Raw genomic sequence first — 26952 nt, 5'->3', positions numbered from 1 at the left:
AGGTTATACCAATATGCAAGACATATAGGAGGCACCACAGCAAACCAGCACGGTCAAAAAGAGACCACCTAACTGAGCTCTAACACAAGAAGGAAGTGTATGGGAAGTGGAAGATGGGATGTACTACCAGGGAGGCGTATAGATGCATCACTTCAGCAGGCAGGGATGGAATTAGCAAATCCAAAGTTTGCTTGGTATTGAAGCAGATAAGTGCAACAAGAAGGGCTTCTGCAGGTATGTTGGCAGCCAAAGGAAGACCAGGGAAAATACAGACCAGCTGCTGAATCGGGCAGGTGATCTGCTAATGAAGAGCATGGAAGAGGCTGAGGTACCCATTGCTTTATTTAATCCAGTCTTTACCAGCAGAATCTCCTGTTAAGCCTTCCAGGTTCTGCCATTTCCGTTCAATCCTTTTATCAGTCCTCTGGATACAGGAGTTGAATGTACCATTAAAAAGTTTGCTGATGATAATAAACTGGTGCTGTTGATTCTCTGAGGGATGAGAGGCCTTGCAGAGGGATCTAGGCAGACTGGAGCATTAAGCAATCATCAATGGCATGAAATTTAACAAGACCAAATGCTGCATTCTGCACCTGGGACAGGACAATACTGGACACAAGTGTAAACTGGGAGCAGAGTGTCTGGAGAGCAGCCCTGCAGAGCGAGATCTGGGGGTGCTGGCTGACAGCAGGCTCAAGAGGAGTCAGCAGTGTGCCCTGCCAGCCAAATGGGCAAACTGTATCCTGGAGGGCACCAAACACAGCATAACCAGCTTGTCAAATGAGGCTATCAGCCCACTGTATTCAGTGTTGGTGCAGCCTCACCTTGAGCACTGTGTGCAATTCTGGGCCCCACGGTTTAAGAAGGATGTGAAGGTCCTTGAATGTGTCCAGAGGAAGGCAACAGAACTGGTGAAAGGTCTGGAAGGAATGTCCTGTGAGGAGTGGCTGAGGACTTCAGGTTTGTCTAGCTTGGAGAAAAGGAGGCTGAGGGGTGACCTCATGGCTCTCCACAACTTCCTGAGGAGGGGAATCTCTTCTCCCTCAGATCCAGTGATAGGATGTATGGGAAGGGTTCAAAGCTGCACCAGGGGACATTCAGACTGGACAACAGGAAACATTTGTTTATCAAGAGGGTGGTCAGACACTGGAACAGGCTTCCTGGAGAAGTGGTAAATGTCCCAAGCCTGTCAGTGTGCAAGAGGCATTTGGACAATGCCCTTAACAACACGCTTTAACTCCTGGTCAGCCCTGAAGTGGTCAGGCAGTTGGACTAGATAGATGGTCATTGTAGGTCCCTTCCAACTGAACTATTCTGCTTATTCTGTTCTGTTCTATTCTATTCTAATAAGGTTTCTTAGTCTACTAGCAAAGTTTGGAGGAGAGAGATACTGCCCACAGTAGAGGAGGATCAAATTAGGAAATACTTAAATAAGCTGGTGATATAGAACCCATGGAACCTTGCAACCATGGAACAAGCAGGAACAAGTTCAACAAAAACAAGTGTGAGGTCCTGCACTTGAGGCAGAAAACCCCCATGCTTTGGTACAAGCTGGGCACCGACTGGTGAGAGACCAGCTTTGCAGAAAAGGACTGGGTCTCTTGGTGGACATCAAGTTGAACCTGAGTCAGCAGCATGACCTTGCAGCAATGAAGACAAACAGCATCCTGAGCAGTATAAGCAAGACCATCATCAGTGGGCTGAGGGAAATCAATATTCTCCATTCTTGGAGATTTTTCAAAATCCTCCCGGAAATTTTCAAAAGAGCCATAATCAGCCTGATTGAACAGCAAAAGTAACCCTCCTTTGAGCAAGAAGTTGGACTAGACACCTCCAAAGACCCTTTCCAGCTAATATTCTATGATTTTGACACAATAAAGATTACCTGACATATTTTAGTCTGTCGAGGAATCTCAGCTCTCAAAATTAATTTAATCACTTAATGGGGAAGAGCAGAGTAAACGCTATGGAATTTATGGAGTTTGTATTTAAAAGTGCTGTGTATATAAGAAAGACTTTAGATTTGAAAAGTTTTTCACTTTCTCTGTATTCATAAAATAAATGACTAATTGATCCTTTAATAGATAATCAATGTAGTTTTTTATACATACACCGCCCCAAGCCCCTAATCTTTACTTGAATATTTAAATTTATTGTGATAATTTCATTTAGAAGTACAGTGTGCACCCAGAGAGCTGTGATCTGAAAGCTATGACCACAGTCTCAAAGAAAGATATGACTAAACAATGATTAATGATCCAAAGAGCTACCACGATGTAACAAAAAGGCATTTGTAAGCAGTATTGCTCAGTATACTAAGACCCGTTGAAAACAATTTCAAGATTTATTGTGAAATATTTTAGAGAAAAGCTTTTTTTAAGTGATAAAGAAAACCTTACAAAATATCAAGTTTCAAAAAACCCTCAATACATTTAAAGTGAACTGTGGATTTTAAGAGCTGCAGACTGGTTTTGATTGCAGTTAAACAGTAATATTTTCTTTGTATAGACCCCAGTAACAGATGTTGCTTTTTTTTTTTGGCAGTCTGTAAGTAATCCCTTTTGTTCAGTGATCTCTAAGGCTTTTGTATTGTATTTGCAGTTTAATTTGTCAGAAGAAGCGGTCAGACCATGTTATTTAACTCCTGCTTTTCATGGACATTAGTTACTCATATTACCTGGGATGCTTTGTATAAATGTTCTTCATAGTACCGCTATGAATAAATAGTATCAGAAATAGACTATACTAATCTATAATGCCTTTTATTATTATCACTTTCAACACTAAGTTTGTTCACTCAAGAGTGCTTAAAAAGCCAGCTTTGTTCAAGTCAATTGTGTGGGTAGGAGGAGCGTGCAGTCAAATGGCACCCCATGCTTAGAACTGCCTCTGCCAATGCTGGTGGTGCAAAACAGCTTTAAAGCAATCTAAAGCAAGATAAATCCTCCCTGGACGGAGGAGTCTTGTGCTATTCACAGTTCGTGTTCCTGAACTAGCATACATGTACTGCCATTTTTCTGCTTTCCCTCCCTGAGGGCTACTGAATGTAAACATTGTGAAAAGAAGCTTGGAGGTGGCTTTTTGCTTTGGCTGTAGCTGGAACTGGAGGAAAGGGAAACAAAGAGAAGAAGACAGTGTAAAGCCGTATCTGTCTACTGCTTTCAGTTCTGCCAAAAAGCTGCTGTGTCAAGATGCCAATATTGTAAGATTACCTCGTATCATTAGCCGTATGTTTTGTCATATGTAGATTTATTATTTTTAAAAAATAATCAAAGACCCCTCAGTTAAAAATACATACCTCTAGGCAGAGTCTAAAGTAATAATTACACATTTTTATAAAGTTCAAGTTGCTGATGAAAAATAAGATTTGGATTTTTTAAATTTTCTTCTGTTTTCTTGACACTTCATATTAGCAGCATGATACAACATAGAATCTACCAATGTCTAGTTTACAGGTTTTGCTATTAGGAAGGAAATGGGAAAATACTTAGGTCTCAAAAATAGAGAGGAAAAAAAAATAGAGGGGAAAGAAGCCAGAAAATAGGCTTGCAGACAGGAGTTTGATGCTACATATATGTAATGGCATAATGTTTTAGTTTTTCAATTCAGAAGTCAGAATGGTTTGAAGTCATTTAGAGTTGTGTCTTCCAACAAAAAAAAAATGTATAGAATTTGGTGGTTTGCTGAAGGCACCTAGTTCTCTTTCTGGCAAAGGCAAAGGGTAACTTGTCTCTACTTCACTGAAAGCATGATTGGATGCCTAATAAATTTACTGTGTAATACAGCATGATTGGCAGTTCCTGCTTGCAAAGACAAGGAATAAAATAGCAGAGGCATTGACGTTCACTGGCAAAACTCCCATTGACTTCACAGGAGCTGGGTTTTGCTCTTAATTGAATAATGCTGAGGAAATTTGCTTCAGAAACTTTGAGTTAATCTGCTGGTTCAGATCAGGGCAGGGAGGACAACTATGCCTCCAGGCATTATCAGGTCAGACCTATCTTTTCACGGCTGTGGGATTTACTGAAATAAGTCGATCAGGGAGGGGGTGTGGCAGCAAAACCTATTGGGGTGGAATCTGTGCAATCCTTCCAAAATCAGTCCATTACCAGGGTGTGACTGAGTATATTTTGGCCATGCAATTGGCAGGCTCCCCTCTCTCTGCGGCTCCTTTTACCTTTACGGACAAGTACTGCTAAGCTAGGAGGGCAGCTAAGAGAATTGTATGTTGTTAACAGTTAGGACATGGCCTGAATGCACTGCACCAAGATGGAGCAAGACAGGAATGTGCAATGAGAAATAAATACATGCAGAAAGGAAAAAATACCATTGTCATGAGTTCCTTAAGCATGTGTTTATCTATAAAGAATAAGTAATTGTACCGTAAGTAATAATAAAAGAGGGAGGAGGGTTGTATTTAAAGAGGGAAGGGTGGAGTTATTTTACCTTTGTGAGCCTAGGTAATATAAATACATGTCTGTTTCACTAAACATAATTGCCTAGCTCTGTAATAATTAGTGAGACAAAACCATGTCTCCGATCATCTGTCTACTGTCTTCAACAAAGCCAGGATTCACTTGATCCCTTTTCAAATGTCTGATGTTTGTCCATGATAAGGGATTGCCTAAACAGTGAGTTGAACGTGGTTTCTCATGAGCTTTGGGCAGTTTCTTGCCTTACCTGGTGCCATGTTCTTGCCCCCCGTCCGACAGAGAGGGTGCTGATGTCCTCCCTGCCTGCAGAGGTGCTGACTTGGGGCAGGCTCCTGCCACCTCGCTGTGAGGGACAGTGGGGGGAGATGGCTGCAGAACTCAGCCCAGACTTCATGACTGTCACTGTTTAAAAAGAGCTGTGTAAAGCACCGCACCTAGCAAGTAAACGGTTGAATGTGGCGGTAATTCCATGGTAGTAGTTGTGGCACTGTAACTATAACACTAGACGAAGAACGAAGGTTTGAAGACATTTCCTCTTCGTAAAAACCTTGTTGTAGTAATAAATTATTAAAGGATCTTTTTCTTTTGGTCCTTTAAAGCAATGGACTGGATTTTTTGGAGCTTATTTCTCATACAGGAGTATAACGAGGTATGCCGAAATACATAGAACATTTAGGATATACCAGAAGAAAAACACTGACAGGTTAAGGAGTCTAAACATTACTCGTTTAGATTTACTAAAATTTACATAAATAAATAAAGATCATGAACAAAATTTTATGCTTTATATTTGGATGGGCTGGGAGCCCTGTGTTTTATATGTATTTTAATTTCTATGGTCTGTTTATTGAGATTCATTAGCATGAAAAAGCTAAATGACATCACATTACTTAATGCATGATTTAGAAGTCCACATGTTAATGCTATTTGGTGGGAAATAAGAAGTAGGAACTCTAGAAAATTTAAACCTGTTTTGCTCTTGGACAACACAGCTGTTTTGCAGAAACACATCTTCACTAGACCTGCTCAGAGAAGCAACATAAAATTATTTTATTTATTGATTTTATAAAAACTGTATGGAATCCACTGTCAATTGTAAAGGAGAATTCTATGTTGGTTTTGTTTGTTTTTTTTTTTTAATATTTCTTTTTTCTTTTAATCTGACTGTGATATGGGAAAACCAATGGCATCTGATGAAAGCATTTATGATTTTTGTCAGACATCTTGTACCTCAAAGATTTATCCCCATTTAACTTACTGGAATCTCAAAGACCCTCAGCAGAAGAAAAGCTTCTTGAAATGTACTTCAGCAGAAAAGAAACAGAAGGTCTTTCTTAGCATCTTAGTCATAGGAGCTCAGATAATCCTCTAGGCAAATCTTAGGATTCTGCTTGCATATGCATGCAGCTTTCATTTCCATGAAAATCTGGCAGTCGTATTAATACTTATTGAAGTTTACTTGTCTTTTCAATCTCCATATGAACAATGAACACGTAAAATTTGCTGTAGAAATTTTCGAAGCCAGATTTCCAAACCTGATGAATTTTAATATAATTGGTCATCCACAAATTTAATTTTTATGTTTCTAGCTGAGAAAATGAGATAGCACGTGTACAAACACAAGTTCTGGCTGGGCTTGTGCATACCGTAGGCTGGGCTTGTGTGTCTGTGTGTGTGCTGTAACTGTACCAGCATTTCACACAAGCTACTGAGCACTTAGAGCTATCTGCTTAAATATTTTGGTGAACTATTATTTTTGAGCTACAAAATCCATTTATATGTGCTTTACAACTGCTATGTGAGGACCACTGTCTTAAGGCTGCCAGCCCCTGCCCCCATCTGTTTATTGTGATATGACAAAGCTTGCAAAGTATATTTCTATCTAGAATACTTCAGGATTTGTGCAGTTTATTGTGATAAGCAGTTAATTTCAGAGATGTCTAGGGAATGTACTGGTGGGAATCTTCTAATCTTTTAGCCAGCACAGGGTAGGAGTGCTTCCACAGCTGGATTTGCATTACTCCTTTAAGGAAAACCGGATGATTCTTCCAATCAATTATTTGGATGTGGTGAGTCATGAGGCTTTGTTATTCTATTTGAGCAAAATTCTAAGTTTACATACAGATGAAAGTAGATTCTGAAAAGGAAATTGCCTGTTAACTAAAACCTTAAATACATTTCTTTAAGAAAGCCCAAGTGATCAGTTAGCTATCTTCCAACTATGCACTTCAAAATTCTTTCTAATTTAATGTATTACCTCTTTTACATTTTAACACACGACTTGTTACAAAAGACAGAAGCTGTCTTTTGTACTTCCAAACTACTGTCTTTTCTTTAAGCCAAAATATACATATGTTGACATGCCAACTGGCTCCTTCTTCAGGTAGGAAAGTAAAAACATGTTCAGACATGCCCTGGAGGTTGGGAGAACTGCCAGAAAATGTTTAGCTCAAATAAAGCATCAACAGTTTCATTTTTACTACTTTCAGCAGCAATCAGATCTCTAATTAAACTCCATTAGCCTGAAATAGAGCAGAGCTTTGAAGATCAAATCAATAACCAGAGTGAATGCCACAATGACTGTATGAAGGAAGTTTTGAAGCTTTACCCACACTACACATTCTTCCAAGTTTAAGCCCTTTGACTTGTGCTTAACTAAATTGTCCAAACTATAGAGCAGAGACATAACAGGCCTTTTTGGAATATGGTTCACCTAAGAAATCTGGTTTCCTCTCACAGTTGAACATTGAACTTGCAAGGCTTCTTTGCCTATTATGATGTGACATTTCTTCACTCATAAACTTTTTTCTTTTTAAAAAAGGTTTTGCTGCAGATCTAAATGCAGCAGCACTACATCAACAGTGAATTAATCTTCTACAAAGGCTTGCTAATAAAAAAGATAAAATTCAAACCAACACCATGAAGGATTTAAACCTCTGTATAATACAGGGGCTCTGTGGCAGGATCCAATTCACCGGTTTCCTTTGTACACAAGAACAATAAAGTCTCAAATAAAGGCTTTGAGAGAGTACATAAACAAGTCTTTTAAAATAAGTGTGTTCTTTTAAGTCCTTCTCATTAAACAGACATAGGCTGATGGGATACTGAGGCTACTTGTGCATATAAGAATGCCTGGGAAACAACCCCTGCTGTAGGCAACATGTTCAAAAGTTACAATCTACACCACAGAAATACCAGCTCTGTAAGACACATTTCACTCTGTTAAAATGTCTGGAATCAGATTACTTAGTCCTTGCAATCATCAGGCTTCACAGAATAAGACTAGGTAACTGAGAGTCTATTTTAATCTTCTCATGTTCTGCCAAGAGCCTTCAAAAGTGTTCCTTTCTTAAGTGTTCTTAAGTATCTGTAAAAATGCTATTTAGGAACATGCAGAATTAATGTGGCCTCAAAACTACTACTAATGCTGTTCCAGATGTTTGTGGTGAATTGTTGAGCAGGAAAATTAATAAAGCCATACTTACACAAACAAGCTTGCTTTAAAATACTTGTCTGGATCTGTCCTAAACCCATAAAAATCAGAAAATCTTGTACTCTCTGTCTCTTTAAAGCAGTGGTCCCCAACAAACCATGTTCAGCTTCCAAATTTCTCATGCAGTCTTACCATCAAAGTTTTTGAATTAGGAACAATATAAACTTCACAGTTTACTTTGGTTCTGTGGACTACTTCCCATGACCTCACAGCCTGTAATTTGCAAACTAGTCCTATAAGATGTATGTGTATGATAATGGAAAGCACGACTACAAGATGTCTGTTGGCTTTCCCTTCAATTTCATGCAGTGGATGATAGTAGCATTGAGAGATAGACTTCTGGCTGATGAGCAACCTGGGCTTACACCCAAGGTCCTGATCTACCTATATATCCATTAGGAGAGATTAGCTCAGTGTCTCTAGCACTGAAAATCAGAAGGAGCAAAAAAGCTTTTCTCTCATGTTTGCTCTCATCCACCTCAAGAAATCCAAAGCTCTCTGCTAATTATGTGATGCAGCCAGGCCATTTCAAGCCCTATGCATTGCCTTTTTTCTGGCATCTATCAGTGCATGGCTTGGCTCTTCAGGAGGCCTGAAGACGTGAAAAGCTGGTTCCCTTCTGATTTGACAGCAAAATAGCATCTAAGTGAGTGGAACAATGTAAGAAGTCCCCAGGCTAAAATGTAATATTTTTTGAGACGTACATGTCTCTATCTTCAGGCTTGAGTGATCCAAAGTTGTACCACCGAAAAAAGTATGGGTATCTCCGTCTCACATGAAAAATCTTTGTCCTTGAATACATTGAACAGAAGTCCTTAAACAGTCTTTAAGTATTAAAAGTCCTTAAATACCTAGTATTTAAATGTGTCCTGCTACTCATGAATGCAACAACAGCTACTTAGATGTGCATTCCAGTCCTTACAAAGCCAAAGCTATTCATTTGCATGAATACATTTTTGTCTCCATGCTTTCCACACTAATATAAAAGATGAAAACAAGCAAAAAATCTCCATCATTTAGGGGTCTCCCTAGATGACAAACTGTTCTCTGTTTAAAGTACCTACCCTTCTTAAAGACTAAACTTTTTAATGAATTATGTAAGGTACGGGCCTGTTCCCAGAAGCTCATCTGTGCTGCCTGGTTCCAAGCTTAGGTCTGTAAGTGGTCAGGAGGAACTGGCCCATGGTCCCTCCAGAACTGGAAGATGTGGGGAACTCACAACTCCTTAGGGGAAGTTTCCCTTGAAGGCTTTTTAGTACCGAGTGGGAACACTCGAAATAAGAAGCCAGCTTAGCTGTCGCCACTGGGGGCCACTGCTACTTAGCAAGCGAGAAGCAAAGGCAAGTCGCTGCACCGACTTCGGATAGCTCCTGAGAGAAGCAAGAAACTGCCCCTGTGTGGAGTCACTGTTCAGAGACAGAAACAGCCAGCAAAGGGAACTGAAATCTCCTGATAATGAACATCCGAATGAGATGCTAAGACTTTTGCTGAACGTCGCCATGAGTGATGGCAGAAGTAGCACCAACCACCCTCTGCAGTGGTACTCCCAGTCCTGTGCTGGTCCAAGTATCTGTGGGGAAGTGGCTTGCATACCAGTAATAATTGGGACCCCTTGCCAAACAAACCTGGTCAGAAGTGGATCTTCATCACTGCTGTCATCATTGACCAGGAATGACTTTTTTTGCTGAGAGAGAACAGGCAATATGGAATAGGCAAAAAATAAAGTTAGGTAGCAGGGACTTTTGAGGGAGTAATTAGAGAGCAAGACAAACTGGCAAATGGTAAGACAGAGCAAGCGTGTACAAAAGAGAAGTCGATGGCTTCTCCTTATAGTCTGAGATGTATTTTTTTCTCAGTACTACTTTTCTGTATAAGCATATACTGCTGGCATAATGCAGAATTATGAATTCTGGACTAGATGCAATGGGCAGGCTTTTCCAAGGGCTTCCCATAAGGATCAAGAAACTTCAGGTAAAAAATTTTCTCTCTTCAGACGTTATCCATATCTATGGTATTTTACAGCAAAATTGACCCCTCTGAAAATCTTCTGTACAAATCGTGTTCAGCCTTAAACAGAAACCAAAGCCCGACTTTTCTTATCTCTTACACATAAGATGATGGCATAACTCACCAACTTCAAAGGGGCTACTGTTCATATACTTCACAAGTGACATGGGACTTGCACCTCACAACTGCTTGTCACACTGAAACAATATAAAAGCTTTGGAGAGGAGTAGCAGTTACACGTCACATATGCCAACATTTGTCCCTTACTGCTGCTAGTTTTTAGACGGTGGGTATTTTCATTTTGGTCTGAGCTGCCATGCCATGCAGGAATGACATCTAAGGGCCAGGCTGACTGAATATGATCCTTTTGAAAAATAAACACACATAGAGGTGAGAAAAGGAGAACAGAGAGAAGAGGGGTTTCTCCCCCTCCCAAACTAGTGGGCAAGGTGGCATAAACTGTTGCCAAGAACTGTTGAATGTTGACCTCCTGCCAAATACTTTAACTACATCTCTGGCACTATACAAGTATTGTACCACATGGCTTGTATCACCCCAAACCTCTGTTTGCAGGCCAGGCTGGAGAAGCCCATCAATGGCAAATGGTAAGAAAAGCAGGTGTAGGTCACTGAGGGGTGTTCCTGGCCCCAACCCCCTGGGAAAGCTCTGCACTGATACTGCTGTTGTACGGTGTTAATTAGATCATTCTAATTAATTCATTCAAAGTGTATATTAGAAAGGAATGAAGATAAATTACACTAATACATTTAACCCCATGCTGTTTATTTAGCAGTTGAACAAAATGATGTGGTTAAAAAGAGTCTTAACAAGGCAAAAGCTCAAGACACAGCTGTTTAATAGCATTAAAAATGAGATCTCAGCCCGTGCTGTAGGCACATACTGCTTGTTTGCATTTAAAAGGGTTGCCAAGATAGCTGTACTGGTAAACCCTGATAGGGTAGATGCAACTAATACTAACAAAACAAAACAAAATATGTATTTCCATCTCCTAAATGAAATAACCTGCACTGGTAAATGGATTATTTTTGCTGGTACAGCTTTGCCAGAATTAGAACTCTTGCTGGTGTTGCTAGGGTAGTCTGGAGATGGTTTAGCTACATAGGTATGCCTGCAAAATGTTTGTCAATAAAGCCGTATTATAAAGTTTGAAATACACTCAGGGATCCAAGAACTTGTCTTAACACAGAAGCCAAACAGATTTAAATAAAGTGTGAGGTGAAACAAATTTAGTTAAAACAGCAGTGCTTCTCTGCATAGCAAGTTGGATTTAAGTTGAACAAAGAATTTTTTGCTCCCCTGATTTTTCTGGAGTCAAATGTGGCATTTACACTCCAGAGTTCCAAACTGAAAATATTTGGGGGTTTATATGCTTTATGTTTTTGAAGGCCACATGTCCATTGCACATAATCATTCTTTCAGAGGACTTATTAAAAAAAAACAACAACAAAAAAACCAAACTACAAAACCAACCCTAAGAGGTTATTGATTTCACATGACTTTATTAGCTGGGGCTTTAGGAAAGGGGCAATTATCTTGTGATTTGTGATAAAATCATAATATTTAGCAACACTTCAAAGATCCTATCAATCCTGGCATATGAATACTAGGAGAAACATGTCTAAACTAGTTCAGTGGGCATGTTAAACTATGTCCTGGCATAGGTTAGGCCAGCTTTGTTCTCAGGACTGTCAAAACACGGATTGGCCCATCTACAGAACTGGCTTAACCGGAACTGTGTTTAGATGTGACCTGACTTTGTTCTTAGACCAACATAAACCAGGCCAAAGAATTGCTTTGGACCAGGTTAATTTCTGGAGTGGTTTTTTTTCCATGCTAGCCATGCAAGCATTCTTACTCTAAATGTGTTATAAGCTGTATTCAGCAAGAACTACCTAGTTTTAACTCTGGTGCAGAAAGGAGCAGAGGCACTTTGGATGTTCTTTGTCACCAGAGCATAAACAGGAGCTCCTGTGAGCACGTTCAAGAGAACTGCCGTTGCGATTTATAAGTGTTCCAGTTGTGGAATTACAGGCAGAGGAATACGGAGTTACTTGCTCTTCTCTGCTCCCACCAGTAGCAGTGCTTTACACTGTGCATTTGCACTGAGTTGCACGCACACAGAAGGGGCTGTCTGGCTGTGTAGTTGTTTCCTCAACGTATGATGTGTAGCATCATCCAATCATTCTGCCCTGATTAACTTCAACAGGTTCCTCATTTTATAGAGGACAAGGAAGATCAGTACTTCATTGAGTCACTCTTACTGGATTATCGCCTCATTCTGTTCATGAAAAGTATTGCCCAAATCTGCGTGCTGTGGGCAGCTGTGTAAGCCCTGTGTGTTGTCCCCTTGTTTTTCACTGACCATTCTTCATAGCCACGCTCAAAATCAGTTTTACAGTTTAGATGTTGCTGAGCGGTAGATTAGGTACCATTATTCTATCATTTCTGTTTTTCACTCATGGTGATCATTCTGCTTGTTTGAAGTTTGTCCTGATTCTGCATGAAGTAATGCATCCCTGTGTTTTTAGTTACACAGGATAATATAATACAATTTTCTGACACCAGATCATGGAAGGTTCAGCATATTGGAATTAGCTCTAAGGGGACAGGGTTCGGATAGAATCTCTGCAGGTTTTGTTGAGGTAAAATGGGAGAAAGTAGGATCAAGGCACTTTATGGGAAATTTTGTGGTGAACAGAAAAACTGGGACGCATAACATGGCCAATCAAATGTGCAACAAAGGTCGAAAATTCAGTCTAAGCCAAAATCCTTTAGAGATACACAACTGAAGTGAACATGGGTGTCTGTGAATACCCCTTGTGTAAGGTTGAAATTTCTAACTGCTTCTCACACCTGAACAGCTTTGAAACTTACATACAGATGCGCAGCATTTTCAGACCTTGCAATCTGCAATACTTAATGTCATAATCAAAAAATATTGTAAAAAGAATCTATGAAACAAATTACTCTTTCATCTGCTTTCTGTTCAGCCACATTCTCCAGGCTTGTGTATGCCCCCAGGCTCTCTGGAATTTCAGATGTGTCCTGCTGTACGCTATGTGTATGTTTATCTGCAGACTCGAGTCCAGCAACAGGAATACGAGTGACCCTCTGCACATCACCGAATTGCTTACAGAACTTTATTTAACAGGAGAAATTTGCATGACATTCCATCATGAGGAATGAACGAATGAATTATCCAAACTATTATATGCAACCAGGAGTTTCTGGCTGGTGGGAATAAAGTAATTGTTCGTATCTTCCTTGAAGCTTTAGACTAACACCATTGCTTTCAATAGCATTACCAAACAGTCAATTAGCTGTACAACCACGTTTAGTATGCTACCTTGCGTTTTTCTCGTACAGAGCTGCTCGATACCATGATGTAAACCCTGCTGTTACGTCTAGAAGATGTTTACTTTTGAAATCGGCCTTTTGCGCGAGTGCGTTTTTCTCATACTTCGTTAACTGGGAACTAATTAAATCCAGGCTCCGCTCCGTGCCGCTGCAGCGCTGCCGCTGCCGAGGCCTCACGAGAGCGGCACGGGGGCGCCGCCGCCAGCTCCGCGGCCAGAGCTGCGCCCGGGAGCGCCGCTGCCCCCCGCGACGCCGGGCCCCGGGCTCCTCTGCCTCTCCCGGCCGGCCCCCGGCGCTGCGGCGGGGCTCCCCCCCGCTCCTCCCCGCGCTCGGCCGCCGCCGCCGTGCGGACCCGGGGCAGAGCAGCCCGCCGGCCACTCGGCGCGGCTCTCCCCCCACCCCACGCCGTTATTGCGGCCACCGCAAAGCGCAGCGCACCCGCTCGCTCCCCCCGGGCGCTGGCAGCCCGGTCCCTGCGGAGCACCCGCCTCGCCCCGCGGCCCCGGCGGCAGCGTTCGCCTCACGGCGCTGTGCGCAGAGCCGGGAGCGCTGCTCGGCGCAGCTCGCACAGCGGGAGGCTGGCCCGCCTGACCCCGCGGGGCCACCGCGCCGCCCCGGCCCTGCCCGGCGGACGTGCGGAGCGGCGCGGTGCGGACAGGGGACCCCGTCCTGCAGCCCCCGGCGGCGCGGCGCGGGGGCACCTTCGCGCCTTTCCGGCCGCCGGCCGGGACCGCAGCTCCTGTGAGAACGCTGCCCTCGTCCTCCCGTCCCTCCCCCGCCTGTCACTCACCCGCTTTGCATAAACGCTCCCCCCGCCCCCAGCCCATATACCCATTCCCTGCTCCCCCGGGCGGCCAGAGCTGTGGTCGGCGGTGGCAGGAGCAGCTGCGCCCCGCTTCCCTTCCTCCCGTCCCTCTTTCCCACCTCCCGCCCTCCTTCCGCGGCCCGCCTCCCGCCAGCGGCACCACCTCCGCCCGGCGCTGCGCGGCTCCCGGCAGCGCAGCCCGCCCGGCAGCCTCTCCGCGGCACCGCCGAGCCGCGCCGGCAGCCGCGCTGCCCTCCCATGCGCGGCGCTGCGCCGCCCGCGGAGGAACGGGGACGTCCGCGCTCGCCCAGGAGCCGCCGCTGTAAGTCGGTGCCCGCCGACCTGTTGCAGCGCCGACCGCGGTGGGGAGGCGGGTGGGCAGCGCGGCTCGGCGGAGGGGCGGGGGGCGGGCCGGGCGGCAGCGCTGCCGCACGCCCGGGTCCGCCGCCGCTGGGGTCTGCGCTGCCGGCAGCGCGGCGCTGGGCTGGAGCTGTGCTGCCCCGCTGCCCCCCGGCACAGCACGGCACAGCCGGCGCCCGGCCCGCAGCGGCGGGGACCGTCGCCCCTTCCGCGGGCAGCGGGTGGTTGGTGGGCAGGCGCCCGCCGAAGCTGTTGCCTGCGGTGTGCGGCTGCCCTCGGGGACCGGTGCGGCGGCTGCCGGCCTGCCCGGCGGGCCGCGGCTTCCTGCGGGGGCCCGGGGCCCGAGCATCTCCCGGCGGGCGCGGCGCAGGGCAGGGAGCAGCCGGGCTGGCTGCGGCGCTGCGCTCCCGGCGCTGGCACTGAAACTTCTGCACGTGGTTACTGCTCTGCAAAGGGAACCGAGTGCATTTCAGCTTCTCGTACTGTTTTTTTACCAGTTCGGGAAGAAACCCAGCGAGTTTCTTTGCAGAGACGGAGTTGTTGAGGCGTTGCGATGGAGTGAACTGAGGGGAATTTAGAGCTGGATTTCTTTGTCTGCATGTGGTGAGCGGTAGTGTGTTCCTAGCAGGAGCAGCCTCTTCTGCTTTCCATCTCGCTGCAGGTCCTACGAAGCCACTGAGTTTGTGCTGGAGGACTTTAGGTAGGGTCAGGCTCTGCAAAACTGGTAGTATCGCTGCAGATTTAGGAGTTAAAAGCGGCATTAGTTAAATCGATGTGATGTTTAGCAAATTTCCTCTCCTTTAGCTGTTTCACTGATTCTAGACAAAACCACAACCACCACCATGTAATTACGGTCTTATTAAAACGAGCCTACATCAGAGATGTGTCAGTAATTCGAAAATACTTGTTTTTTCATTTGGTTTAGGCTGAGACCGGCGTGCTGCAGAGCTGCTAGAAGTAGGGCAGGCAGCCTGTTCAATCTTAAAGTAGTGTTTACCACTGGGCTGCTGTGACAAGTAGCCTGTTGAAGTGTAATTATAAATCAAAGTCTTGGTTCAGCCTCTGCTCCTAGATAAAATCTGTATCAGTAATTTACTGACCACTTCTTGTCTTTTACATACAAATATTATTTCTAAGGAAAAAATGCCTGAAGGGAGTTGACTTAAATTATTCAAGATGAACATTTGCTGACTGCAAGTTACTCTGCTGAAGTATTTAAGGCTTGCATAATTTCCAACACCAAATAGAGAAATCGGAGATGCCATTTATACATTGTAATATTCTTGTAAAGTTCAGGACTGAGCTAACTGTCATGAACTGCAGAAGGACATGTTTACAGAAACACTGCCTGTTAGTAAATTATGATAATTGCTTGTAAGGGTGTTTGTCCGACTAGTCCATGGGTGAACTCATCTCAGCAACCACAGGGGAGGAAAAAGATGTGCATAGATATGTATCTTTGTTCTGTTTGGGGAAATACTTTAGCTTATCTTAAGTGTGAATTGGCATACATTGAATTCTTCTCAGTAGATAACATTGTGATGATAAAGGCAATGTTAGTGGAACAGTTAAAGACCAGCATATGTGAAATCTGTAAGTACTTCTTGAGAAGGGCCTTGTTCACTGAAAGACCAAATTTTCTATTTTAGTGGGGTGAAACGCTGAGTGTCTTCCGTAGCTGTTTGAGAGTGGCTCGTAATTTTTTTTTATTATTATTATTTTTTGCAGTGGTCTTTGTTACTAGTGCTGTGGGTGGGCTTAGGTGACATCCCCTCTGCATATGGTCTGTAGCTCACTAATCTCCAGCGTATGCATAACTACAGGATGGGTTTCTTACATTTGCCTCTATTTTGTTGTGGTTATGGGCTCATTCTGAATGGTGCTAAGCAAGTGGCACTCACAGGAGTAGACCCTGCTGAAAGATCTGAATGTTTGCGTTTCCATTCTCTGATGTGAACTTTACTTGCCCTATTTCTGAACCCTGATCTGTTCATGGTAAAGGGAAGTTTTCAGTATACTCTGCGTTTCCCCAGTATGGGGGGCGTGGGGAGGGGGAAGCAGAGGTCCTGTGTTTTCGTAGAGATCCTGACATGCCTGCCTGGACCGTGGTGTCTGCATGTTTGCTTAAATGGAATGGAGAGCATCTTCAGATCCTCGTGGCTCTATTGTCTCTGATCAGTGGGTGTTTAGCTCCCATCCTGCTCCCCGGCATGCTGCTCCCTGGTGAGGAACCTTTGCAGGAGTAGGTCCTCAGTGTGAGGAAGGCCAATCTGTAGAGATACAGTGAAGGCTTTGCGCTGCATCATAATGGCATTTGAAGTGGCAAAGTGCCTGTAAGAGTGAAAAAATTGCAGGAGGTGCTTTGCCATAAGGTTCACCTTCCCATCTGTGTATCCAAACTGTTTCTGTACTAGTATTTCAAGCCATGACCCTTTCTGTAATCCTTCAGTTCCGGCAGGTTTCAACCAGTGTATGGTTGGTATAATCTTTCTGGCTGTAGATTAAGTGGGTAGTTTTAGTCTGAGATTAGTGCTCAGGGTCCTTGAATGCCATCTGAGTCTTTATTTGCCAGACAATGCGATTGCATTAAAGGTAATATAATTTTCTTTGTAGAAGGATTTTTGTTATGAAGACATTCTAGCTTCCTCAAGTTGTTCTGTGCTTAGTGTTAGTACATTTGATAGGTTGGTTGAGGAAGCATTGGTAAAATACCTCTCTGAACTTTTGCATACTAGAGTGAGAAAGATACTCTGCTTTATGGCTCTGATGGGAAGGATTCCTCTCTGTTTTGGAGGATTTTGGATTGGGCACTGTGTATTGAGCTGTGTTTGTTCTTTTCAATCCCAGTTATATTTCGTAAGGGAAGTATTGTTTCAGATTAAAGGAAATGGGCTAGGTAGTTTACTGTAAGGTGTCTTTATGCCTTAATCGATGTTAGTTTGAGGGGCTTTTTTGCTGTGACTGAAGGGAAAGGTGTATCACAAACTTGCTGTTGGATGTGGCGAATCAATTATTCTGTATGTTAGCACAACTAGCAAGGAGGATGGAATCAGCTATGCTGTAGTTAATCTGCAGGTGTTGCATATTTCATATACACAGATCACTGGTTCTGAAATGGAGTCTGCTGCCCAAATTAATCGTACATGATTTTGATTTTGTTGAATGTTCTGGTCATATGAATCTAGAAAAATAGACTTATTTATTAAAACATGCTTTTTTGAGGCTCATAAACCCTTGTGTCATCTTGAAGCATGAAATGTGGGAATAGAGCTGTACAGTTCTGTACTGCTTAAACATGCTCAGGAATATGAAAATGTTAAAGCCTGTGAGAGAGAGAAGTGTATCCACATTAAAAACCTCCTACAAGTGGCCCCAGGTCATGCTCTGACTTTTAGCATTGGGTGCTTCCCAGGTAGGTTTTTGCCCTGTTCCTTACTTGAAGGTGCAGTAAAAGGGACGCTGGGCGTTCAAATATTGTAGTAATGAGGAAAGTTTGGTTCTCATCTTTCTCCAAGCTTCCACTGCAGTTTGGAGAGAGAGAAGTGAGATTATTAACAGTAGCAGTCACAGCCACAGCTCTGGGCTCTGTATGCTTAATCTCCTATTACTTGCACTGTGGCTTTTTGGCCGTTAGCTTTATATGGGTGCCAGTGTTCCTCCCTTTCCCTACTCTGTACTATTTTGGCTTGACTCTTAATTAAATCTGGAAACTCGCTGCTGTAATCATACATAGACCTGCATATCATGGCACGTAACATTCACCTTCAAACAGGGACCAAACTGCGTTGTGTTTGTTAGGAATAGGGTAGGATAGGGTATGTCTTCTGTTTTATGCTTCCTCCAAACCTCAGAATGCACTAATGGCTTGTGCTCTGAGTACCTGACTCAAGGTAGCTTCAGAGGTGATGCCTTGGTGATTTCACCTGATGGTCAAAACACTTCTTTCTGCTGACTCTATATTTGGCAGTGTATATGCTGTATCACTGTAGCAGGCAGCCGCTGGCAGAGTTCAAGATGTAATCTCTAAATTCAGTCGTCATATTTTTTTTTACGGTTTCACAAGTCTGAACTTACGATCATTGCTAGGTTTTTCTAATGAAAAACCCAGAGAATGAAAAAAGGGATTTTTTTTCATGCTCTGCTGTTGCATATGGAATCATTATACCAAAAGGAAGCTTCCTAATGGGATTAGTAGGTTTTTGTTCCCCGTGCAGCTTTTGACATTCCTTAGGTATTCTCTCTGGTAGCTCTTCCTGCTATGATTCAGTACAGGAGAATGTTTCAAGCATGTGCATGTGTATGTATGTAATGAATCAGCTGGTCTAGGTTGGGGAAGGGTGAGAAAATCAGTCCTGGTTCATTTTCTTATTCAACTTACTTGCTTAGTGCATCGCTAGAAAAGTTGGAGATCGGGTTTCTCAAGATAAACCTGCTCTTGGGCAACAAATTTAGAGTATGTAATTTATGAAACTCACTTTACAAAAAAATAAACACATGCCAAAGGTAGATGCAATTCTCAGTCCACTCATATAAATGAAGACTTTTTTTTCCCCGTTTATGGTGAATAGTAGATACACTTTTTGATATGTAAAAATGAACTTAACTGTCTCATTGATCTTAATTTTTTTCTTTGTTTATAGGTGTGAAAGAAAATGTCAGTCAGCATGCATGAAAATCGCAAATCTAGGGCCAGTACTGGCTCCATAAACATATACTTATTCCACAAGTCATCCTATGCTGATAGTGTCCTCACTCACCTGAACCTTCTGCGTCAGCAGTGTCTCTTTACAGATGTACTTCTCCATGCTGGGAACAGGTCATTCCCCTGCCACAGAGCTGTTCTAGCTGCTTGTAGCCGTTATTTTGAAGCAATGTTCAGTGGAGGGCTGAAAGAGAGCCAGGACAGTGAAGTCAACTTTCATAATTCCATTCATCCAGAAGTCTTGGAGCTTCTTCTGGACTATGCGTATTCCTCCAGGGTTATCATCAACGAGGAGAATGCGGAGTCGTTGCTGGAGGCCGGTGACATGCTGGAGTTTCAGGACATTCGGGATGCTTGTGCAGAATTTCTGGAGAAAAACCTTCATCCCACCAACTGTCTTGGCATGCTGTTGCTGTCAGATGCTCACCAGTGCACCAAGCTCTACGAACTCTCTTGGAGGATGTGCCTAAGCAACTTCCAGAGTATCAGTAAAAGTGAAGACTTCCTCCAGCTGCCAAAAGACATGGTAGTGCAGCTCCTTTCCAGTGAAGAATTGGAAACTGACGATGAAAGGCTGGTATATGAATCAGCTATCAACTGGGTCAACTATGACCTGAGTAAGCGTCACTGTTACCTGCCAGAGCTACTGCAGACAGTTAGACTGGCCCTCTTGCCAGCCATATACCTTATGGAGAATGTGGCCATGGAAGAACTTATCACCAAGCAAAGGAAAAGCAAAGAGATTGTAGAAGAATCAATAAGATGCAAGTTAAAGATCTTACAGAATGATGGAGTTGTCACTAGTTTGTGTGCCAGACCCCGTAAAACTGGCCACTCGCTTTTTCTTTTGGGTGGCCAAACCTTTATGTGTGACAAGCTGTACCTGGTGGACCAAAAGGCAAAAGAGATCATTCCAAAGGCTGACATACCAAGTCCACGGAAAGAGTTCAGCGCTTGTGCCATAGGCTGCAAAGTGTATATCACCGGGGGACGAGGGTCAGAAAACGGAGTCTCCAAAGATGTGTGGGTGTATGACACCCTTCATGAGGAGTGGTCGAAGGCTGCTCCCATGCTGGTAGCTAGGTTTGGGCATGGATCTGCTGAACTTAAGCACTGTCTGTATGTAGTAGGAGGACATACCGCAGCAACTGGTTGTCTTCCAGCTTCCCCCTCAGTATCCTTAAAGCAAGTGGAACAATATGACCCAGTCACCAACAAATGGACCATGGTTGCCCCACTGAGAGAGGGAGTAAGCAATGCAGCTGTAGTAAGTGCAAAGCTTAAGCTGTTTGCTTTTGGAGGTACCAGCGTTAGCCATGACAAGCTGCCCAAAGTTCAGTGCTACGATCAGTGTGAAAACAGATGGACAGTACCAGCCACCTGCCCCCAGCCCTGGCGCTACACAGCTGCAGCTGTTCTGGGTAACCAGATTTTTATTATGGGTGGAGATACTGAATTCTCTGCATGCTCCGCTTACAAATTCAATAGCGAGGCGTACCAGTGGACTAAGGTGGGAGATGTGACAGCTAAGCGAATGAGCTGCCATGCAGTGGCATCTGGAAACAAATTGTATGTGGTCGGAGGCTACTTTGGCATTCAGAGGTGCAAGACATTGGACTGCTACGATCCCACATTAGATGTGTGGAACAGCATAACAACTGTGCCATATTCGCTAATTCCCACGGCATTTGTCAGCACATGGAAGCACCTCCCCTCATAATTGTGTGTATGTTGCAATTACAAATTATCAGGTAAGAAACAGCACCTTTGAATTCCACCATAATAATGCTTTTCACAAAAATTTTCAGCAGCATCTCTGGGGAGGGTGAGTGTGTTCAGTACAATTTTACAGCTGAAGCAACTGAGACACACACATTCACAGGCCGTTGTAAGTCAGGCACCACATCTCTTACATAGCCAGATGCTAGAAGATATCTTGCACCCACTTCTCTTTACAGGACCTCTTCCTGCATGATTTAGATAGAAAGGGCTGAACAAAAATAACATCTTCAACTTCTAGGGAAATGCAGATAACCTTTGGAAACTGAGTCGTGCCCTGCGTTTAAATACTAACCTCATGCAAAACAAGGTTTTGGTGCCATTTCCCTGACAGAGGCAGGGTCACTCTGTATATCCAGTAACAGTGCCCCAAAAAGATACTGTGAATTCCGATCTGAAGCCTGATAGTGAATTCACTTGAGTTTCCAGGCAGACGGCATGTTTTCTCCATGCAGACAGCCTTTGGGGAAACTTGCTGCCTTGTGAAAGGTGTTCTGCAGGCACTTCAGGCCCCATTTTCCATCTCACCTAGACAGCGTGGTTGCACCTGCATGGACTGAGGTTGCATTTGCTCCACTGATATACAAATTTTTCAAAATAGTTATGGTCATATATGTTGGACTAGATACAGTGTCAGGAAGACATATAATTAATATTGCTGGCTGAAATAATTACCAGTCTATAGCACAGACTGTTCCAAAACAATTTAATTATACATAATGGGCCAAGCTCTTACCAGATGCAACTTCAGCATTGTATCTTCTCACAAGCAAGTCTGAATTTGGCCTTGTTTGTTTGGTGGTTGTGGATTTCTGGTATTGGGGAGGAGAACAGAAAAGGTTGATGGAAAAAAAAGGCCACTAAGAAGTCTGGGTACCTAACCATATTGCCAATATTTTTCAATTCTTTTTTTTTTTTTCCATGCTAACTACTAACTTTTACTTCAGCTGTTACTAACTTTTTCCTTATTTTTATCTTTTCTAGGGTTACATCACTTAAAATAAGTAATTGACATTTTCCAGGACTACTAATCTCTGCAACATATCTGGCATAATTCCCGTAGTGTTGTGTTGCTTGTTTACTCCAACCTTGAGACTTTAGTACAGAATCACAATTGCCACCAGCCAACCAAACAAATATAGTGGCATGCTTAGTCCTAAATAATCCATGCCCTGTGACTGATAATTTGTTTTTGGATTTGAACAGTGTATACTGTAACCATGAAGGCAGGCAGGTTAGAAGTAACAAGTTAAATAAATACAGTTGTAGTGATTAAACAAGCTCTGCATTTGCATCTAAGTTACCTAGAAGTCCAGACTGATGGAGGTTCTCCAGAAAATAGGAAGAACAGCTTGTGTGTAAAGACTTCCCTAGGTTCTTCTGTTCAGGACAGATCATATGTTCTTCTGGTGTCTTTGCAGCTGGAGACATTTGCCCGACTAATGGTAAACACAAAACCTAAATGTCTTTGAAGCAGTGTAGATAGAATTATATACCTAGAAATGTAGGATAGTCATGAAATTCCTTTCTCTGTGGTACACTGAGGATTCATCTTGTAGTTGTCTTTCAGCTGACTGCAATCTTTGGTTGAGTAAAGAATACATGGTTGGGCCCATGCAAAGCAGCAGGTCAGTGTGGAAATCTGGTGTGAAATTGAGCTGTGTTGTGGCATCAGCTGCTCTTGTCTCAGGTGGTCATTTGTCTTGAAGACGCTGCCTTGTCTTCTCTCCTTGCTTTGTTTTCCCCAGACTTACTTTTGGGAAAGCAGGGCAGACCCTTGAGACTTACCAGATCCTGCGTGCTGGCAGTAATCACACCCCTGACAGCCAGCAGATGCCAAGCCTGATTTCTGTGGGGTGGCTTCCTCCCTAGTGGGGAACAAAGTCTTGACGTCTTCAGTTCAATAATTTCTATTATTACTGACTTTCAGCAGTTCTCAGTGTTATCAGAGGAGCAGTATCGAATGCCCAGACCCAGGTTTGTGCCAAGAAAAATATTGACTTATTCTTCTGAGACCGACTTAATTGTTCTGAAGTTTACAGTACATGAAAGGGAGTGTTTTATTTTGAAAAAGAGTCCTCAGAATATAACGGTGCAAAAAGCTTTCTTTTGGTCTGCAGTATCTTGTTAAAAGCCATTATTTTAGTGTCACTAACACAAGATAACTGGCTTAACTAACACACGAGATAACTGGCTGAATGCAGCTGTAGAGTGAAATCTCTCCAGTGCTGTGTGCTCATCCAGCAAGTAGTGCGGTTTTTTTCTACTGACTCCTGCTGCTTTGTCAGTGGGTGGGAGGGACAAAAAGGAAATTACTTCTGATTACTCTCTGTTTTCATAGTGCTGTGTGGCCCCAGCCTGACAGCTTTTAGGAGGACTTCAGTCTGCTTTGTCTTGTTCCTCAAACTTGGGACTTTTGAGTAGGTTGGGGATTTCCCCTCCTCCCCTTCTGGAATTGTTTATTTATTTGTTTTAAGTTCATCCCATGACAGGGAACATTGTTTTGGCTTCAGTCTTGGTAGTCTGTTTCAGTGGGAAGAAGGACACACTGCACTGAAGAATGTCTAGAAAAGACTAGTCAACAACAAGTGCAGAGGCCTTTTTTTAGACATAATGAAGGTAGTGTATTGAAGGTAGTGTATTTCAAGTCCATGGTTGCAAAGAGGCTTGATGCTCTGGGCTGTTGTGCAGGCTGTAGTGTCTCCTGTGAGCGTTCCCTGTTCTTGGACATCACAGCCTGAGAGAAGTGTGATAGGTTTAAGTGAACTGTGAGTTCGCTGGAGCTCCTTTGCATTGCAATGATGTGGGATTTGCCTCCTAAAATTCTAGCAGTGCTGTCAGAAATGGCTCTGATGAGCTGGTGATGGGTTGGAAGCTGGCATTTTAATACAGCTTCATAGTGAAAAAGCAAAACAATCTCAGCATCCAAAGGCTGAATTTCTCATTGAATAATCAAGTGTTACAAAGGATTCTAGTATGGAATTATTGATGCATGGTGCGTTGCTGTGTGAAAAGAAATGAGGCAGAGTTCTGCTGTAATGAATAGTGGGTATGTTTTAAGTAAGGGGATTATATGTCCCTTTCTATATTGTGAATAATTTCAATGCGGAATTCTTCATGGTGAACAGAGGCACTGGGGTGAGACACCTTCATCTCCCCTTCGGCTTTATTCCAGCCAGGTTTGCTTTGGCCCAAGGACAGAAAAACTCTTTACACTAAGTGTTCATGTGGGCTTTTGTGGAAGAGAAGTTGCACAAGTTTATGCTTGCTTAAATCCACAAACTTTTAAGATTTTGAGGGAACATAGAAATGTTGAAGTGTGCAGGATGTGAAGCCCATCATGTTGAACTATATTGGACCAGTCTGATTTAGGTTTCAAATGACTGGATTTATAGGCAGAAAATTAAAAAGTCTTCCTGGGGTCAGTAGGATGGTTTACAGAGTAAGGCTAGTAGAATAATAAAGTCAGAATCTCACCCTAAATAATTATCTTTGTGGCTGGCTCATTTATCAGTATTTGACTATTGCACAGGAGCACAATGGTGGTGGTGGGTTGGAGAAGCCTATCAAATGGATTGTATCCTAAGCCTAGCTTTTAGATTTTCTTTGACATCTAACAAAAACCTTATGGTTCATTGTCTCGGCAAAACCCTTTAAACCCTTTAAGTCTTTTATTTTCTCTTCTTCCCCCTGCCCCTTCCCATGCTTTTAGTTTACTCCTTTATTTGGAGAAGAGAATTGGAACCTCGGATCTGGAGAAACGGTTTTAATGAAGAAAGATCATTCAGCATCTCTTGCATTTGAAGAAAGTCATCTGCACCTTGTAAATTATCTAACCTAGATATGAAGGAATGGGAGGAAGAAAACCCAGTCTTCAGTGCTTCAGCACATGGTTTAAATATGAATAGATGAACCAATGATCTGGTCCTTGTGCTAGTAATTGTGGATTAATGCCAATATTAATCAGTCCTTCACAGGAGAAAAAGAAGAGACAGAACTTCTCTGAGTTGTGCAGCACACAGCACCCTATTTCCATGGACTCTGCTGTTGATATGTGAAATTTGAAATGGTTGTCACCTCTTTTTGTGGTGGTGTGAAGTGCCAGCGCCAGCTGCAGGGGAAGCAGACCAGCTCTGAAATGGTGAGATGCCACTGTGGATGAAGATACAGTGGTATTGCTGCTGAACTCTGCCAACTGGAGTGTGCTTGTCTGTAGGCAGTGCCTACAGCATCTCTTAGGTCCTGCGTTGCATTGTCCTGTGTGCAGTGAGTGACCTTCTGCTTGATAAGGGACAGCCCAGTGGTGAAGTGTTTTTGGAACAGTGGGGAATGAAAATTAAATCCCCCAAATCCTCCTTGTTCCCTTTCCTCCCTGTATTTATAAGTAACTCAAATTGTCCCATTCCTGTTATGTTACTTGTTGTAGATACAGTTATTTATTGTTCAGTGCTTGCATGCTGAAACAATGCCTGCAATTGTCTTCATGTTGCAAGGGCTTGTGTGAATTTTATGTTTTGCACATTTTGTGATTGCTGAGTTGCTCTGCTGCACAAAGAAAGAGAACTGTTGGGTTAACAGTTGGAGGTGGGAGGGAGGAGTGGCTTCCCAGTCGGAAATGGAAGGATTACAAGGCAAGATCTCAAATTACACACATACTAAAGGAAGAAGCCATGGAGGTCACTTTCTCAGGCCACCAGCTCCCCAGGTTGCATGTGGTGTGTCTTGTAGATGGTGTCCTTGCTACATTTCATTTGTTGGTCATGCCTTTCAATTTCTAATCTGGACATAGCCAAAATCTCTTGCAGCTCTCTCTTTGTGCAGCTTCCTGGTTGCAATGCAAATACTGTGGAAGAGCTTCTGGATACCAAGCCCAGATGAAGTCATTGTCCAAAGTTATTTATTTATTTATTAGGTTGGAGGAGAGGGATACCTACAATATAGCCACATTGACCTGAATGAGTGGAGTATGGTGATTCAAGAATAAAAACAAAAAACCTCAAAGTAGGTTATTAAACAAAAAAAGAAAAAAAAAAAGAAAAAGGAGAAGAAGAAAAAAAAAGAAAAAAGAATAAAGAAGAGCAGCAATTTTGCACTGACTGGATTGCCTCATCCATCTGGATTTCAGATGATCATCTGAGTGACCAGGTGTGAAAGACTCAAGTGCTTTAGCAAAATTCTTATGGGGATATAAAAATGAATTTCAAACCTCTTAATCTTAAAAGTAGCCCTCAGACTCTGCTGCCTTTTGTTTTCCTTAGCCAGGTGTGTCTTTAAACACTTGGTTGCTCAGAAGTGTCATATACAATCCTGAGAAACCAAACTTTACTTTTTAAATAAATTGTTTCATACCAGTCTGGTCTTGAGAAAGAGATGAAGCAACTCTTTTTTTTTTTTTTTTTTTTTTTTTTTTTTCCTTCTGGATTTCAGAAGCTTGTGTTTCACAGGTGCTTTCTTTGCCAGATCCTGTCATTAAGCATGTATTGTGTTGTGGTTTTTCCTGAATGTTTCTGGAGCCCAACTTAACTGGCACATTCAGTAACATGGTTGGTGTGTGCTGCAGTGTAAGTAAACAGCTGCATGTGTGCATGCAAAACAAAAATAGTCACATTGGTGGTGATGCTTGCCTTTCTGTGTGACAGTGTGTAGCTGTATTTGTGAAAGCTTTGTCATCTGAAAGTGTTTACACTGGTCACTGGAAGTTTCTCTATGCTGTCTTATATTTGACTTGCTGTTTGGAGTAAGCCCTTACATTTCAGGAATAGAGTATTTGGAGTTCTGTGAGTACTGAGAGAACATTGGTTAATTAGCAAAGACATTAGCAGTTTTTTAAAGGGTGAGACCCAGGTAGATATGAACAGTGACAGTTCCTCTGGTTAAACTGATTTCTCAAAATGACAGATCAAAAAAAATGTTTAAACCCCCCCCCAGCTGCGCCCAGCACCCCCCACCCCCACCCCCCACCCCCCCCCACCCCCCCCCCGGTTCTTTTCTCTTA

At 43.1% G+C, this 26952-nt stretch overlaps 1 protein-coding gene across 1 annotated transcript; it reads left to right on the top strand.

The window, feature by feature from the left end:
- The first annotated feature begins 14191 nt into the window (after window positions 1–14191).
- Window positions 14192–25997, top strand: ENC1 (ectodermal-neural cortex 1). The gene is made up of 3 exons (XM_055791466.1): window positions 14192–14438; window positions 19117–20929; window positions 24670–25997. The coding sequence occupies exon 2, from the start codon at window positions 19129–19131 to the stop codon at window positions 20896–20898; it is 1770 nt and encodes a 589-aa protein (XP_055647441.1). The 5' UTR covers window positions 14192–14438; window positions 19117–19128; the 3' UTR covers window positions 20899–20929; window positions 24670–25997.
- The last annotated feature ends 955 nt before the right edge of the window (window positions 25998–26952 follow it).

The sequence above is a fragment of the Falco peregrinus genome, chromosome Z, assembly GCF_023634155.1.
Source record: "Falco peregrinus isolate bFalPer1 chromosome Z, bFalPer1.pri, whole genome shotgun sequence".
In the NCBI taxonomy this organism is placed as follows: Eukaryota; Metazoa; Chordata; class Aves; order Falconiformes; family Falconidae; genus Falco; species Falco peregrinus.
This window is presented reverse-complemented; position numbering and strand designations above follow the sequence as displayed.